Below are 15,053 nucleotides of genomic sequence, written 5' to 3'. Positions count from 1 at the left end.
ACGAGAAAAAAAATAAATGTGCTAGTGGCGATGCTGCCAGCCTACTGAAACTTCCAACCTATAGTCGCGACGCTGTTATTCCCGGCGTGACTCCTCCTCTCTGCTTACGTCTTAGGAAGTGAAGGTTCTATAAAGTCTAGGTAGGTAGTATCGTTCGCCTTTTTTGTTCTTTCGTTGCCTAGCTACCATACGAGGAATCAATTTGCCACACCGTTAAACATTATCATGTCGTAGCTACTATGATAATAAATCAAATGCACTGCAATTCAGCAAATAATTCAGCGGCAAATAACGTCTTTGTATGCTTTCTGCGAACGCCAACAAAAGAGCCAAAATGGCGGGGGATTATATTAAGTATTTATCGAGCCTTAAGAAATGAATAACATCTTCCTCAGCGAATCACAAGACACACATGTTTAAATGTAGCCGACCTGCAATGCGATTGGCTGCCAGAAATTAAAGTGACGGGACTATAATTTTCTAATTAACTGTGCAGTTAATCATAAAACGTAATATTTATTTAAGAGTACCTTATAGTCACTTTCAATCAGTTCCACCCTGTATAAGAATGAATGTAACCAAAATAAACAACTTTCAACGCATCTGTAGACTAGCTTTCTTATCAGAAAGATCCCTTCTGATGTGTTTTTGCAAATCACATTTATATGTATTTTCCATTTCAAGTTTGTTTCGACAAGAGGTTCATTAACCAGTTCATGTACCATCTTGTGTGCTGGTTGAGTATTTTCAATGGGATCGAAACACAACTGGATCACGTTAGAACACTTTCTTGGATGATCACTTACTAAATCTAGAGATGCCACAACTGTGAACATCTTTTCCTGAGAATAGGCTGCTTAATTATTATCGTTTCTCAGCTAATTCAAATTGCAGAAAATAGAATTGTTTAAATAATTTTCTATAAGAAGTTAACAAAAAAAATATGGAAGGTAACAATTCTGTTATTGGGTGTTGCTGTACTGGGTGACTCTTTCACCTAAAAAATTGTTTTCCGATACAGTGAAACTTCCCTTAATGGACACTTCCCAATAGCGGACTCCTCTCAATAGCGGACATTTTAAAATTCCCCTGCAAAATAACATTGGCTCTTATGATAAAATTCTTCCAAATAGCGGACATTCTCAATAACGGACGCGGACACTGAAATGTATCTCCAACAATAATTAAAACTTACAAATAACGGACAGCGTGAAAGAAAAAAAAAGGAAAAGACGGTTGTAAATTAAACGGAATTCTTTGCAACAATCATTATCGTGCATTTGAACGCTCTTGTACTTTATTGAAGGTAAGCAGCACAGTTGTTAGTTGTGATACTGTACGTGAGCAGTCCGTACTTTCTTAGTTTGTTAAGTTGAGTGTACAGTCACATTAAAAATGTCACAAAAACGTAAATATTCGTCACTAAAAAAGAAAGTGGATATTGTAAAGCATATTGAGAAGGAGAAATTAAGTGTTCGTGAGCTGGCCACAGAGTTTAATGTGGGAAAAACTCAGGTTAATGATGTTTATTTCATTTACGAAACATTTACTGGTACGATTTCTCTCTGGATGAATACTGTAAACAATCTCACTGTTTACTGTACTGTACTGTAAAATATAGTGTTGAATATGTTTGAGAAATTTTAATGTACTGTATGTATACTAACAATTTTCTAAATAGCGGACACTTCTCAATAACGGACGTTCAATTTTTCCCCAGCGATGTCTGCTGTTGGGAAGTTTCACTGTATTTTATTTGTTTACTTTGTTTATTACACTTTTAATCAAAGTTGCATATTGAAAATGCAATTAATTATTTCATTACCCAAATAATTTTCTGTCTTCAGTAAGTTTCCAGGAGATGTTGGTGATCTTATGTGCATGTCTGAGACACGTAGGCCTACTCACCAGTACATGCCTCAATCTGCTTCTGATCATTCCAGCAGATATGTGTCAAATGTTTGCTGGAACGCCTGACTGGAGTACATGTACTGCGCATGCTCACAATAGTTACAGACAGTTACTAATGTTGGAACGAACCTCAAGTACATGTCCAGAAATTTGACATTAACTTAACACAGTCTACTTCTCAATGATAATGCTGGTGGTGACAGCGGCAGCAATAGTGGCAGTGGTGGTGGTGGTGGTGGTTGTGATGATGGTGATGATGATGATGATGATGATGATGATGATGACGACGAGGACGAAAATAGTCACTCTCTGCCATACCGTCCTTTGGGAAGGTGGTGGCCCTGTGGAAGTGCACATTCTCGAAACAGATATTCATCTCAGTATGCACCAAGCCCAGCATCATTTTGACAGTCATCCACACGAGCTCCTGCACACAACCAGAGAATGGACATCACAACACAAAGCATATAGGAAATGGTAACATTAAATAAATTAATAAATGAGCCGTTCAGAGCAAAAGTGGTGTAAGTCAAAATTGGGCAACGAGGTTTAAAGTAATAATTGTGTAAAATACAACGCAAAGTAGCAGTTAATATGTCCTTCGTGCTATCCACCAACTACTAATAGTTTAAATAAATTGAATATTAATTGCTACTTCGCGCTGTATTTTACAGAATGTTTGCTTTAACCCTCATTATCCATTTCTGACTTACACCACTTTTGCTCTGAACGGCTCAAATATTAAACTAAACTAAATGATTAAAAAATCACATATAAGCACAGTATAACAATATATTAAGTTGATGTGTACATATCCATGTAATGCATACATGCGTGCCTAAATGTGTATGTACTGTGAGTCCCGGTTGCTGGCAAAGGCTAATGGGTGGGCTGTTAGGCCAATTTTAGCTCTCTTCTGTAAACATCTGCTGTTCGCAATTGGACATCTACGTAATATTATAGAACTGTTTAAAATAATTTAAAGAAAAGAACCTTGTTAAGTAACTGTCGCGTGATTTATCCCTTTCAACAACCCTGTAACATAACCACTTGGACTGACACTAAGTATGCATTTGTGTGTGAATGAATTTATTTAAATATTTATATTCGAAGTATTACATTACATTACAATATTATGTTATAGAAGTTTTGAAATGGTTTAAGGATGACCCTCAGACACGATCACGGTGCACTTACAATGTAGCCTGTGGCAGGGTAGAGGATCCTGCCGTCAATGACGTGTCCAGACAGGTACTCCAACATATCGTCATCCAGGTCGATGTCCCAAGATTTCTCACCATACTTCAGTGTACTCTGCAACAATAATTACTAGATTTTTGTTGTGATACTTCATCTTATACCCCGTATTCAATTTTGAATTAGAGCTTCTAGCATTTGTTTTTACATTCACGACATCATAGGTTAGTTTGTTGATCCTAACGAAGACAGACGATTTTATTAATTCAATAGTTTATGGTACTGTACCGGTACTTTTGAATGTCTGAATTTCGCACTTAGTACTTTAATTTTTATAATTACGTCCGTTTGTACAAACATGAATTATTTTATCACACGAAAAACAAAAACATTGAATTTACCTCTTAACAATTCTGAGATTTCGTCGAGGAATTTGCTGGAACATGTGGGCGATTGCCCAGAAATTCATTCACGCAATGACCAACATCCTAACAATACTGCTCTCCAACTAAGGGTCGTATTCATAGACGAGACTTTGGACCGAAGTTGACTTTGGAAAGTACAAAGTGGCCATTTTCCTATTCACAGTCGACACTTTGACGAAAGTAAACTTCAATGGTGGCTTTACTTTGAAGTAGCCGAAAATCTAGACTTTGACTGTGACTTTCGTTCGTGGACATAAGAAAAATGGCTGATATTTGGGAAATTGTTATATTTGGCCAGGAGATTGATAACATCCAGGAAATTATTGAAGCTCCTCATGTTTCTCGGCGTATTATTAGACATGTGCAAAACTCTGTTGAATTTTATAGAGATAATGAATTCAAATCAAGATACAGATTTGAAAAATAGGCCTAGACCATATTAAATAATATTCACATGTGTCAACATGCAATGATGAATAATAGAATAATAAAAAAGGATTACCTGTTCCATTAATAATACTCTCATTTCACTTCGATATTGCTCTATGGGTATAAGGAGTAATGGTTTACTATTGATTTTGTATATTTAATCGTATTCTTTATACGTCTTCACCAGTTCTAGTAGCATGTCTCTTTCATAATCTGTCATTGGTGGCATCTTCTTATCTTTCATGTCTTCATAATTATTTTACATTGAAATAATTAAAAAATGCTGCAACAATCGCTTAATGTCTGCCGATGTTCAATTGTTTCATTGATTTGAGACTCAAAAGATGGCTTTTATTGTGGCAATGCCTACTCTACTTCAGCTATTTATTAATTTAATTTGTTTAGAAGGCAGTGATTGTGATTGCCAACATTAGAACAAGATCGTCAAATCTCGACTTACCAAAGTCAAAGTCAAATTCTCAGAAGTATTCTCTATGAATAGGACTTTTAACAAAGTTAAACTTTACTACGAAAGTCGACTTTGGGAAGTCTTCAGTCAAAGTCTCGTTTATGAATTCTGAGTAGAAGTAAGTTTTAAGAATAAATTTGTAATGTTCTATTCTAACATTAATTTTGCCTTTAAGAAATATTAAAAAAAATTTAAATGTTGTTTGGTTGTAATAATAAGATGGATGACACTTATTTGTTTTTAATATACAACTGCATTCATTAATTGACAAAACAAAAGAACAACAGGCATGGCCTACATCGATTATCTATCTGTGCCTTGAGGCTCAAACTCGCTCCATAATGATGATCTCATAGTGCTGTAAGTTTCCATTCAAAATTGAACATGGGATAGAATATGTATTATTAAATTCAATGTATACCAATAACTAATCAGTGTATTAAAACATACCACACAATGTTCAGTCAGCCGCTGTAGAATGAACAAGAAAACTCCAATACTTCTGTAAAATGAACATAGCTAAGCCTACTTTTGCATGTACTGGTATAAAGCTATTCATTTGTCACTATTATTCTTCATAGTCCTGCCTAGGACACGCATTATGGAATATGTGTTGGTTCGAATCCTCATGAGGGAAGAAATTTTCTCATGAAATTTCAACCAGTGTATGGGACCGATGCCCACCTTGCATCGTGATGCACTTGGGAAGATGAATCCAGTTATGAAAGCCAACTATAATGGCTGGCGGGATCATCGTGCTAATTTCATTTTAACAGCTTAATTTTGTACTTTATTAACAAAAATAATAATGACAAAAATGACAAATGTATTTAACCAGTTAATAATGAAATTATTATTTTAAATAATGGACGAAGAATTACAATTTATTATGAATGTAAAAAACTGGTAAATACCCAGAAGAGTATGAGTCAGGAAATTGAATTTCAGAACCAATAGGTTAGGGAAATTAACAAATTGAACTGTAACTTTTGACCTGTTCCACATCTTGAAGCTTCATTACACATATAAGACCTATGGAATAGCGTACAACAAATGAAATGGAAAGATAACCCAAATTAATAATCAACTATACCGAATCTAATCTAATTTAAATTATTATTAATAAGAAGTTAAGGAAAAGAAATAACCTCGATATCACTGAAAAAGATTGCTGACTGCATTATGGAAGATAAGGTCCCATTTTCAAATAATGCACTGCTATCATAAAAATCCTTTTGGATTATGAACATTAAGTAATTAAACATATCAAAACATCTTGGGAATAAGAAAAATATGAAAGAATAAATAACAGGAAAGTGAGGATGAGCTTTGCTTGATAGAGGCTAAGAATATGGAAATTGAAAAACAGGAGGGGTACAGTAGAGAAAGAAATCTGCCCTCTTTGTGGCATGGGAGAAGATGCGTTCCATATATTATTAGAATGTCAAGGAAACAGACAATACAAGGAAAAAGTGGTTAGATAAAAAATTTTTGAATATGAATAGATATGTAGAGTTACGTTAGGTTCTTGTTGCCTAAACAGAGAGTATGCTATGGACGAAACGAACACACGTGCATCTTCCTCAATCCTTCAACTGCAACTGACGTAATTTTCATAGGTGTTGCGTCATCACTTCACAGTGCATTATTTATAAAATGACCCACATATATAGAGATTACTGTAGCTTCAGTTAGGGTTTCTCTTAACAAACGAAGAGAAAATTTCAATGAAGGAGCAAATTGTTATATGACATCTTTCCTTATTCCTGGAAGGAATACATTCAGTTTCCTTTCGTCCTGTACAACTGGAATAATAAAGAAGCAAACTACGCTACTAATGAAATGTCATATATTCACTACTTTTTCCGTGAGGATATCATTCAGCAGTGCAATGTAAATACGACAGGAAGCAGCAGACAATACATATTTGCCACACTTACTTGCACGTTGTATGACATGACGTGCCAATCCTCTGAGTGCTCCCAGCGGATCAGAGGGGATATCATGGGGGTGCCCCTGCTCACGGGGTACTGGACTGGAGGGTACAATTTCGCCAGCTGTGGCTGCAGTCCTAGCTCGAACAATCTGTAAATTACAACAAGATGCAAGTCATAAGACCAGATCACCAGGAGAAAGATAATTATTTAGTTACCTTTGTCTTAAAACTTTCTTAGTTGAAACATTTCAACTAAGAAAGTTTTAAACAAATGTTAACGTGAACAAGAAAAATAATTACCTTTGTCAGTCAGTTACGTTAAGTTAATTAATTTATTTTTGTTAGGTTACCGGATAGATTATTTCATTTAGTTAGAGGAAATACTTCAGTTTTTTTATTAGTTTACTTCTGTTTAGTTTAGGTAGTTTCTTTATCTATTTCAGTTAATGAATTAAATCAGACTGGTTAGTTACTTTACTTGGTTACCATATTTCTACAGGTGTGAAATTATAGCATTAACGTTTTGTTTCCATAGCAAAAATAAAAAAAAAGAGCATTTTATGGCATTAATTATTTCAGGAAACATAATTTAGTAACTGAAACCTGTTTTGCTATTTTATGTAATTTGACAGGGGTAAATTAAAATAAGATATATAACCTAATAGTAACGGATATACATGATCACTGTCACAATGTTCAGTTGACAATCAGACTACCAAGCTCTAAGACCAACACCAACTACCAAGTGGGTTCAGTCATGACCCCGAGGAGAAATAGTGCTTTATAAAGAGCAATGAAAACAATATGTAACAAAATACTGGTACCGACACTTAAGGAAAATTATAAATATAGTGAATTTTGAAAATACAGCATCCTATTTAATCAATGAGTTCGGAAACAATACAAGTCAAATTTTACCCTAATCTAACTGAAATTTCCTTCTCTAGTACACATTTTCATATTTCCAATACATGTATTCTAGTTTTCCACAATTTATGTGACTTCAAATTCAAAGTTCAAACTATTTTAGGCCAGATATACTTTTGACAATAACAGATATTCACAAAAAAATAAATAAGGTAGACCTATACAATTGAAGAGAAGAAAATTACCTATGTAATACATTTGTCATCTGAAGTCTACCTCACAGTTTCACTGCAGTGGAGACATTTTTTTGGTAATTTTTTTAAATGATTTCAGCATTTTTTTACACATTTCACAGGATACAATAGCTTTCCTGTCAGTTTTTCTAGGGCACAACTGACATCGAGCTTCTGCTACTTCTTCAACCTCATCTATTACAGTCTCTTCCTTTTTTTTTAATTCTGACAGATCAGCTACGTCTTCATTTTTACTCTGCCTCTCACTCTGTATCATATGAATCACTTCAACATGTTCCTGATTGTGCACGTCATATGTTTTCTTTTCTGACATTTTTATGTACCAAGAAAAGTAATCGTGTACAACTCAGTCTGAACCAATAATCTACTGAACTAAAAGTGAAGACAAATTCCCAACAACAATGAACCAACAACTAGAGATGCCTGAAAGGCTTACCAACAACAACGAGCAAATAAAATAAACTGGTGACAAAAGTTTTGTGCAATACAAACTACCAAGAGGGGTCAACAGAGACCCAACTGAATAAAAATAAATAATTGATTAACTAGTGGACTTACTCGTGTTAATTATGTAAGTCTGTGCGGCTTACAGCTGTTTCAGTGCTTCATCACACCATCCTCAGAGCCTACTAGATATCGGCGTCATATCGTACTTCTCTGCCTGTTATGTGGGTGCGTTTGATTGTTGAATGGTGTTGAAAAGTGGAGTCAAATAGTGTGTGTGTACTGAAATTGATCTATGTGTTGAGAATTTGATCGGGGTGTGTTTTAGTGTGTTTGTATATTTCGTATTGTTCTAGTGTGTCGAGTTTTTGGTTTTTGGGTTGTATGTGTAGGATTTCCATGTCCGAATTTATGTTATTGTATGTATGTTTAGCATTGGTTATGTGATCAGCGTATGTAGATGTATTGTGTCCTCTGGTTATTGCTTTAATGTGTTCTTTGTAGCGTATTTGGAATGATCTGCCTGTCTGTCCAATGTAGAACTTGTCGCAACTATTACATGTGAGTTTGTATACGCCTGTGTGGTTGTATTTATTTATTTGTGTTGTTTGTGTGTTGAGATGTCTTTGTAGTGTGTTTTCTGTTCTGTATGTTATGTTGTATTTCTGCTTTCTGAATGAAGATGCACCCACAAACAGGCAGAGAAGTTTGAGATGACGCCGAGATCTAGTAGGCTCTGAGGATGGTGTGTGAAGCACCGAAACAGCTGTAAGCCGCACAGACTTACATAATTAACACGAGTAAGTCCGCTAGTTAATCAATTACTTATATTCAAGTGTTAAAAGTAGTGTACGTAAGATTCAAAATGGATAAAAATAAATATTATTCTCTTAGGGATGGAACACTTATCTAACCTAAACGACAGACATGACGTGATGAACAAAAAGTATCGATATGCACGGATACCGTTTTCACATGAAAATAATAAAAACAATTTGCTTTGGAGTCTCTTCTAACCCCGCTTGGTAGCCTGAAGGAAACAACTACTAATACCAGTACCAAGTCCCAATAAAATTATGTTGCCAGAAAAAGGCAGAACCAAACAAACAAAAATCATGAAACTTCAAAGACGTACATAAAGAAATTCGTAGGCCCTGTTCAGTGTTATCACGTACTTGCCCAGGCCAGTGAGCAGCAGGCGAGTGCCGTCAGGCTGCATTCTCTGCGTGAGGGCGAGGCACACCGCAGCCTTGTGGAGGACACGCCCCAGGGCAGCCTGCAGCACGCCGTGTGGCGCCACCTCCATGACGACGGCAGTGGGTGGGATGCGCTTCGCTGCGTCTGCAAACAGCACCGGGCCCAGCAGGCACTGTGTGTGGAACTCAGCAGATGAGAATGAGTTCCCTGGCGCTGAGGAACTCACCCAGCGGGCAGACCGGCACTTCGGCTGTGGGATCAGCTGCAGCAGCACAGAGAAGTGACGTCAGGTCTGTGTTACATGCAGGGGAGCAGGAGAGAGGAATGCAAGACAAAGTGAAAGTAATATAGCAAGGGGGAAAAAAGGAATAACTGAGAGAGGAAGTAACAATGGAAGAAAGAGAATGTGATAAAACGTAGAAAACAGTGATAACCTTAAAAGTCCAGACCTGTGGGGTAACAGTCAGCGCGTCTGGCCGCGAAACCAGGTGGCCCGGGTTCGAATCCCGGTCGGGGCAAGTTACCTGGTTGAGGATTTTTCCGGGGTTTTCCCTCAACCCAATACGAGCAAATAATGGATAACTTTCGGTGCTGGACCCCGGACTCATTTCACCGGCATTATCACCATCATCTCATTCAGATGCTAAATAACCTAAGATGTTCATAAAGCGTCATAAAATAATCCAATAAAAAAAAATTACCTTAAAGCACAAGTAAAGGAGGGAAAGAAAGAGAAGAATGTGAAGTAAGAACGAAACAATGAAACAAATGAAGAGAGAGAAAAAAAATAAAAAAAACAGTAAAGGAAAAACAGAGAGGAGAGTGGAAAGAAAAGGAGAATGAAAGAGAGACAAATAGGAAGAGACAAAAAATAAAAACGGAAGTGTGTTGTAAAAACCAGAAATAGAGCAGATGATCAACAAGACTTGGACGTCACAGATACGTCATTGAAGACTGGAGGATTGTGGACGGAGGAACAAACTGTTTCCACATGCTTCCACCCCTCTCTTCCCCAATTCTACATCCCTGGTCTATTTCTTATCCATGTATTTGATTAATGGCAGAACTAAATAGTATCTTATCTTATCCTATCCTGTCAGTAAAATAGTGCACTACCTCAGAAATTTTGAATTTTTGAGTTATGAGGTTATGACTATTGGTGTGAACGCCATATTTTAATGCATTACTTAAAACACTGATGTAGTGAATTTCAACTTGTAGGTTAAAATAAATAAGAAAAAACATTTGTTTTATTGCCTTGCCTATATTATTCCCGATTGCAAGGATGTTTTCTTCATTTCCTGAGAAACAGCATATTTTGAGTCACTGCACTATATTACAGAAGCTGCGATATTTGCATCCATATTTCTATTTACTTAGGTTTAATCATCCCAACCCATGATGGTGCTGCACTCTACCTTCCGCAGGTTCTTGAGCAGCACCAGTGTGACGCCAGCCAGCTGCTTGCTATGCAATGCCACGCCTGCACAGTGCAGCTCTCTCACACTCACGCCCTTCTGTTGCAGCAGCTTTGTTAATTTCTTCAGTGATTCGGCTGGCCCCGACAAGGTGCAGGAGTTCGGGGAATCATGGCAGACCACCTCGATGTCAGGGGGGCACACCTTCTTCATGTGTTGCGCTCCGATACCTGTAACCACATCACAGCCGTTACAACTGATCGACAGCTTTTATGCCACTTACAGTAAAACAGACATTCACAGAGAAAAATGTTTTGTCTAAAGCACAAAGACGTCCAGTTTGTAGTGAAGTTTATTAATATAATTTCACGAAAAGCAATTTACATTAGCAATGATTACTTACTTACTTACTGGCTTTTAAGGAACCCGGAGGTTCATTGCCGCCCTCACATAAGCCCGCCATCGGTCCCTATCCTGAGCAAGATTAATCCAGTCTCTATCATCATATCCCACCTCCCTCAAATACATTTTAATATTATCTTCCCATCTACGTCTCGGCCTTCCCAAAGGTCTTTTCCCCTCTGGCCTCCCAACTAACACTCTATATGCATTTCTGGATTCGCCCATACGTGCTACATGCCCTGCCCATCTCAAACGTCTGGATTTAATGTTCCTAATTATGTCAGGTGAAGAATACAATGCGTGCAGTTCTGCGTTGTGTAACTTTCTCCATTCTCCATCATTAGCAATGATTAGAAAAGCTAATTTAACACAGAAAGAACACTTAAGAACAAGAGATGAGTGCCACTTCACGAAAATTACGACAGTGGTTGTACTGCACATGGCATTTGCTAGCCTCAATATCTCTCCTTTCCCCAGCTGTAAACTGGATGACAGTAAAAGGGAAACAGACACACAAGATTCGTGACATTTTCGCTAAGCACAAAACCAGACTGTACCACAAATTTTCTACACACCAGATCTCAGAATGTAAAAGTCACTAAGAGATATATTATATTTTCATAAGAGAACAGCCTCATGGTCTAGTGGTCAGAGCTTCTGGCTATATAGTTCATGAGGTCCCGGGTTCGATTCCCGGTTAGAGCACAGGAATTTTTCCTTAAAGGGGATTATTCCTGTGTTCGTCCATGGTCTGGAATTTAGGTTAAGTTTAGATTTAAGACCTCTCCTGGCACCACATTATCATAATCATCCTATCACATCATCGGGGTAATGTAACTCCGCCTTCCAGGTGCCCCAACCTCAGAAGTGGGTTACAACTAAGCCACGGCCAGGAGAGAAGACCAGAAATGTCGAAAAGACAATCTGGTGGCATTGGATAATAATAATAATAATAATAATAATAATAATAATAATATGTTCATAAGATTCAGGAAAAGTAAATGAACGAGCTGTATGCAAACTTGGAAGAATTCCAGGAATGTTTTAGGAGCTGCAGAGGATACTGAGGTTGGTGTGTAAGAAATGGAGTACTTCGAAGGGACAAAAGTGAATATATTATAAGCCAATTTATATTCTATTATAAAATTTCCGGAATTTCACAGACAGATCTCACAAGAACTGACAAAACCAATGATTATACAGCTACACTGTTTTGGTCTTTAGGCTTGCTAGATCTTCATATTTCTGTTATTAGACTGATCCCCCTTGTCTATGTATCCTGTAACCAACTGGTCTAAATCGAATCCTACTGATATCCATTCTTATCAACTGGATCAAAGTAGCCATTTTGATGACTTTCATCCTATTTACAATTATTATCCATTTCTAGTTCTTTCCCTATGTGTTACAGAAGAATAAAAAAAAAAGAAAAAGAAATCCATCAGTCATCCAAAGTACATGTGACTCAATCAAGGATTACAGATCTAACGGTAAACAGCTCATGGCAGGGACGGAAAGAACACAAAATAGCAAAGGTTATAAATCTGACAAGCTAGGATGAAACAGATACAGGGATCAGTTTAGATACAGAAGCAACTAACCCACAGTCACCATGCAGCCTTTAGCGAGGTTGGCTTCCAGACATGCGCGCCCCTGGAAGTAGGCAGCCAGCACCGTCTGCTCGGCTGTGAGGCAGCCGTCCATGTAGCCGCAGCCCAGCTCGCCCACCGAGTGGCCCACGATGCCGTCCACTTGGATGCCCACGGCCTTGATGACGTCCACGAGGCCTATCTGTGAACAAGGGGGCGTCACTGCAGATCAAACATTACAGTCCAGGCACACTTCAGTGTACTTGCAAATAAAATTCTTCCGATGTAAGAACAAGTCTGACTTGTGTGCATAACGAAGATGGAAAATAAGAATTATATTAAGATGGAGCAAACAGGAAGAGAATTAAACAGGAGAAAAGAAGTAAGAGACAAAGCGACATAAAGAAAAATTGGAGAGAAATGGTAGGCAGAATTAAAGAAGAGCAAGGAGAAAAGAAGGAAGAAGTCAGAATTTAAAGAGGGGAGAAAAGTGAAACAGAAATTTGTAAAGGAAACAAACAAAGGCTATGCATACTAACCTGGCAGGCTGCAATGCCCACCAAGCAGTTGACGATGCTGCTGAAGGTGCCGGGGTCCTCGGACGTGAGTATGTCCAGCACGTCCACGCCGTGGGGTTGCAGGGCCGCCTGGCACCTGTCGACGGCTGCAGCGAACGTCGGCAGCTGCAGCAGGGACCGTCCCATGCAGGGCCACTGCGAGCCCAGCCCACTGAACACCAGCCACACGGGGCGCTTGCAGCCGGGCCACAACTGGACAGAGCAGACAGATTCCTACAAGATGGCTGCTCTCACATTAACTGTGCAGGTTGTACATCTGCGGTAACAGATATCATTACACACAGTGCGACTTATGAGTAACGGCGTTACGGAATAAAGTAAGACCTTTCTACGCATAATGAATACAAGGGGATAATATGGGTAAATAAAAAATATTAAAAAAATCTACCATAGGATTCCTGCACATTATAAGCTCTGAATAAAGATACAAATTAAGTAGACATTATATAAGAGAACTACAATACAGAATTTATAGAATTAAATATCAAGAGTCATCTATGTAAATCAACATGCCAGATGGAAATAATTAGTATGTTCTGGTATATGATCTATATGATCCGACAATCCTACACTATGGTATATAAAAGAATACCTTTCAGAAATGCAGATTATCGGTCTGATAGTGGGCGCAAGAAGCTCCACAAACGTCTTCTTTGCCAAAACATCTAAAAAAAATTAGACCTCAATAACAATGTTATAAGAAAAATAGCCATTAGTACCTTAAAGGAATCCATCAGTATGGTATTAATGTCTGCAATTTATATTTTATTCCGTTTCTGTGTTATTTACTGCACTGTACTTGTTTACTGAATTTAATGACATGTGTTTCTTTCTTTCCTTTTCTTATTACATGCTTCTTATTTATATTATTCATGAATATCTGTTACACTTTGTCAGTCCTGGCAGCCTTTAAATAAAGGAACTTTTGGTAGTTGCATAATTAAAATTCTGGAATTAAAATTAAAGTACCGAAATTAAATTAAAATAAGGTTAAATGACTTAGTCATCAGTGAACCAGATTTGGCCGTTTGTAACAACTCCAACGAGTAGGATGACCTCCTCACCCTGTTTTTCGTTCTGCTCAGACGAAGATAGAGCTAACTTTCAGAAAGTTGTGATTCCCTTATTTATTATCAACAATGGAAAAAAGAATATGGGTAACATTCTGAGTTCCATCCTAGATCATATATACCCCAGATAGATCGGCCTTATAGACTTTGATGTTAACAACTTTTGTCAGGTTTACTACGCTGTCATCTAGTTGTTACATAAGGAGTCACGTCATAATTCCCATTTGAATTACATTAGCGACTGTACTGCCATCTCGTGTTCGTTTACGGCAGATGGGTGGCGATCTTGGCAGTTGTTCTCTTCAAAAGGCAAACGGTTTTAACATAGCGATGACCTATCTGTTACATATGATCTAAGGTTTCATGAATGACATTTGTGGACTGCAGTTGATTGTGTAAATGATGGCGATCATGACTAGAATAATGGAGATGGTGAAGGTGATGAGGATAATGACGATAAACATAGTATTAATGATAATATTGATAAAGAAATGATGATGATGATGATGATGATGATGACGATGACGACAACGACTCAGACTCATCACGAGTGCCTCCTCGTACTGTACCTTGATGCTCCGTTGTTTGGGGCCCTCTTTGGACAGCAGTGTGTAGCCTCGGTAGCAGTGTCCCGGGATGTTGACAGCCTGGAAGTCGTGCAGGAGGGACACATACTCCGCGTCCAGAGGCCTGCTCTCCAACTGCAAGCATTACCACAGCTGAGCTGATTCGTTTGTACAATGAACTCAAGGATTTCTTTATTACTATTACATATTATTATTATTATTATTATTATTATTATTATTATTATTATTACCACTACTACTAGTATCATGATTTAGTTGTCATCCCATTCTAGGAAAATAA

The 15,053-nt window shown here is 37.7% G+C and overlaps 1 protein-coding gene across 1 annotated transcript in view; it reads right to left on the bottom strand.

Moving 5' to 3' along the window:
• LOC138711949 (fatty acid synthase-like) overlaps positions 1-15,053 on the bottom strand; it is a 147,644-nt gene that overhangs the window by 111,673 nt on the left and 20,918 nt on the right. Inside the window, exons 10-17 of the mRNA XM_069843256.1 lie at positions 14,756-14,887; positions 13,078-13,329; positions 12,551-12,740; positions 10,548-10,777; positions 9,108-9,391; positions 6,372-6,516; positions 3,109-3,225; positions 2,230-2,338 (exon numbers count right to left, since the gene is read on the bottom strand). Of these exons, the coding sequence (XP_069699357.1) occupies positions 2,230-2,338; positions 3,109-3,225; positions 6,372-6,516; positions 9,108-9,391; positions 10,548-10,777; positions 12,551-12,740; positions 13,078-13,329; positions 14,756-14,887 (1,459 nt within the window). The remainder of the gene's footprint in view (positions 1-2,229; positions 2,339-3,108; positions 3,226-6,371; positions 6,517-9,107; positions 9,392-10,547; positions 10,778-12,550; positions 12,741-13,077; positions 13,330-14,755; positions 14,888-15,053) is intronic.

Source organism: Periplaneta americana, chromosome 2 (genome assembly GCF_040183065.1).
Source record: "Periplaneta americana isolate PAMFEO1 chromosome 2, P.americana_PAMFEO1_priV1, whole genome shotgun sequence".
NCBI lineage: Eukaryota > Metazoa > Arthropoda > Insecta > Blattodea > Blattidae > Periplaneta > Periplaneta americana.
This window is presented reverse-complemented; position numbering and strand designations above follow the sequence as displayed.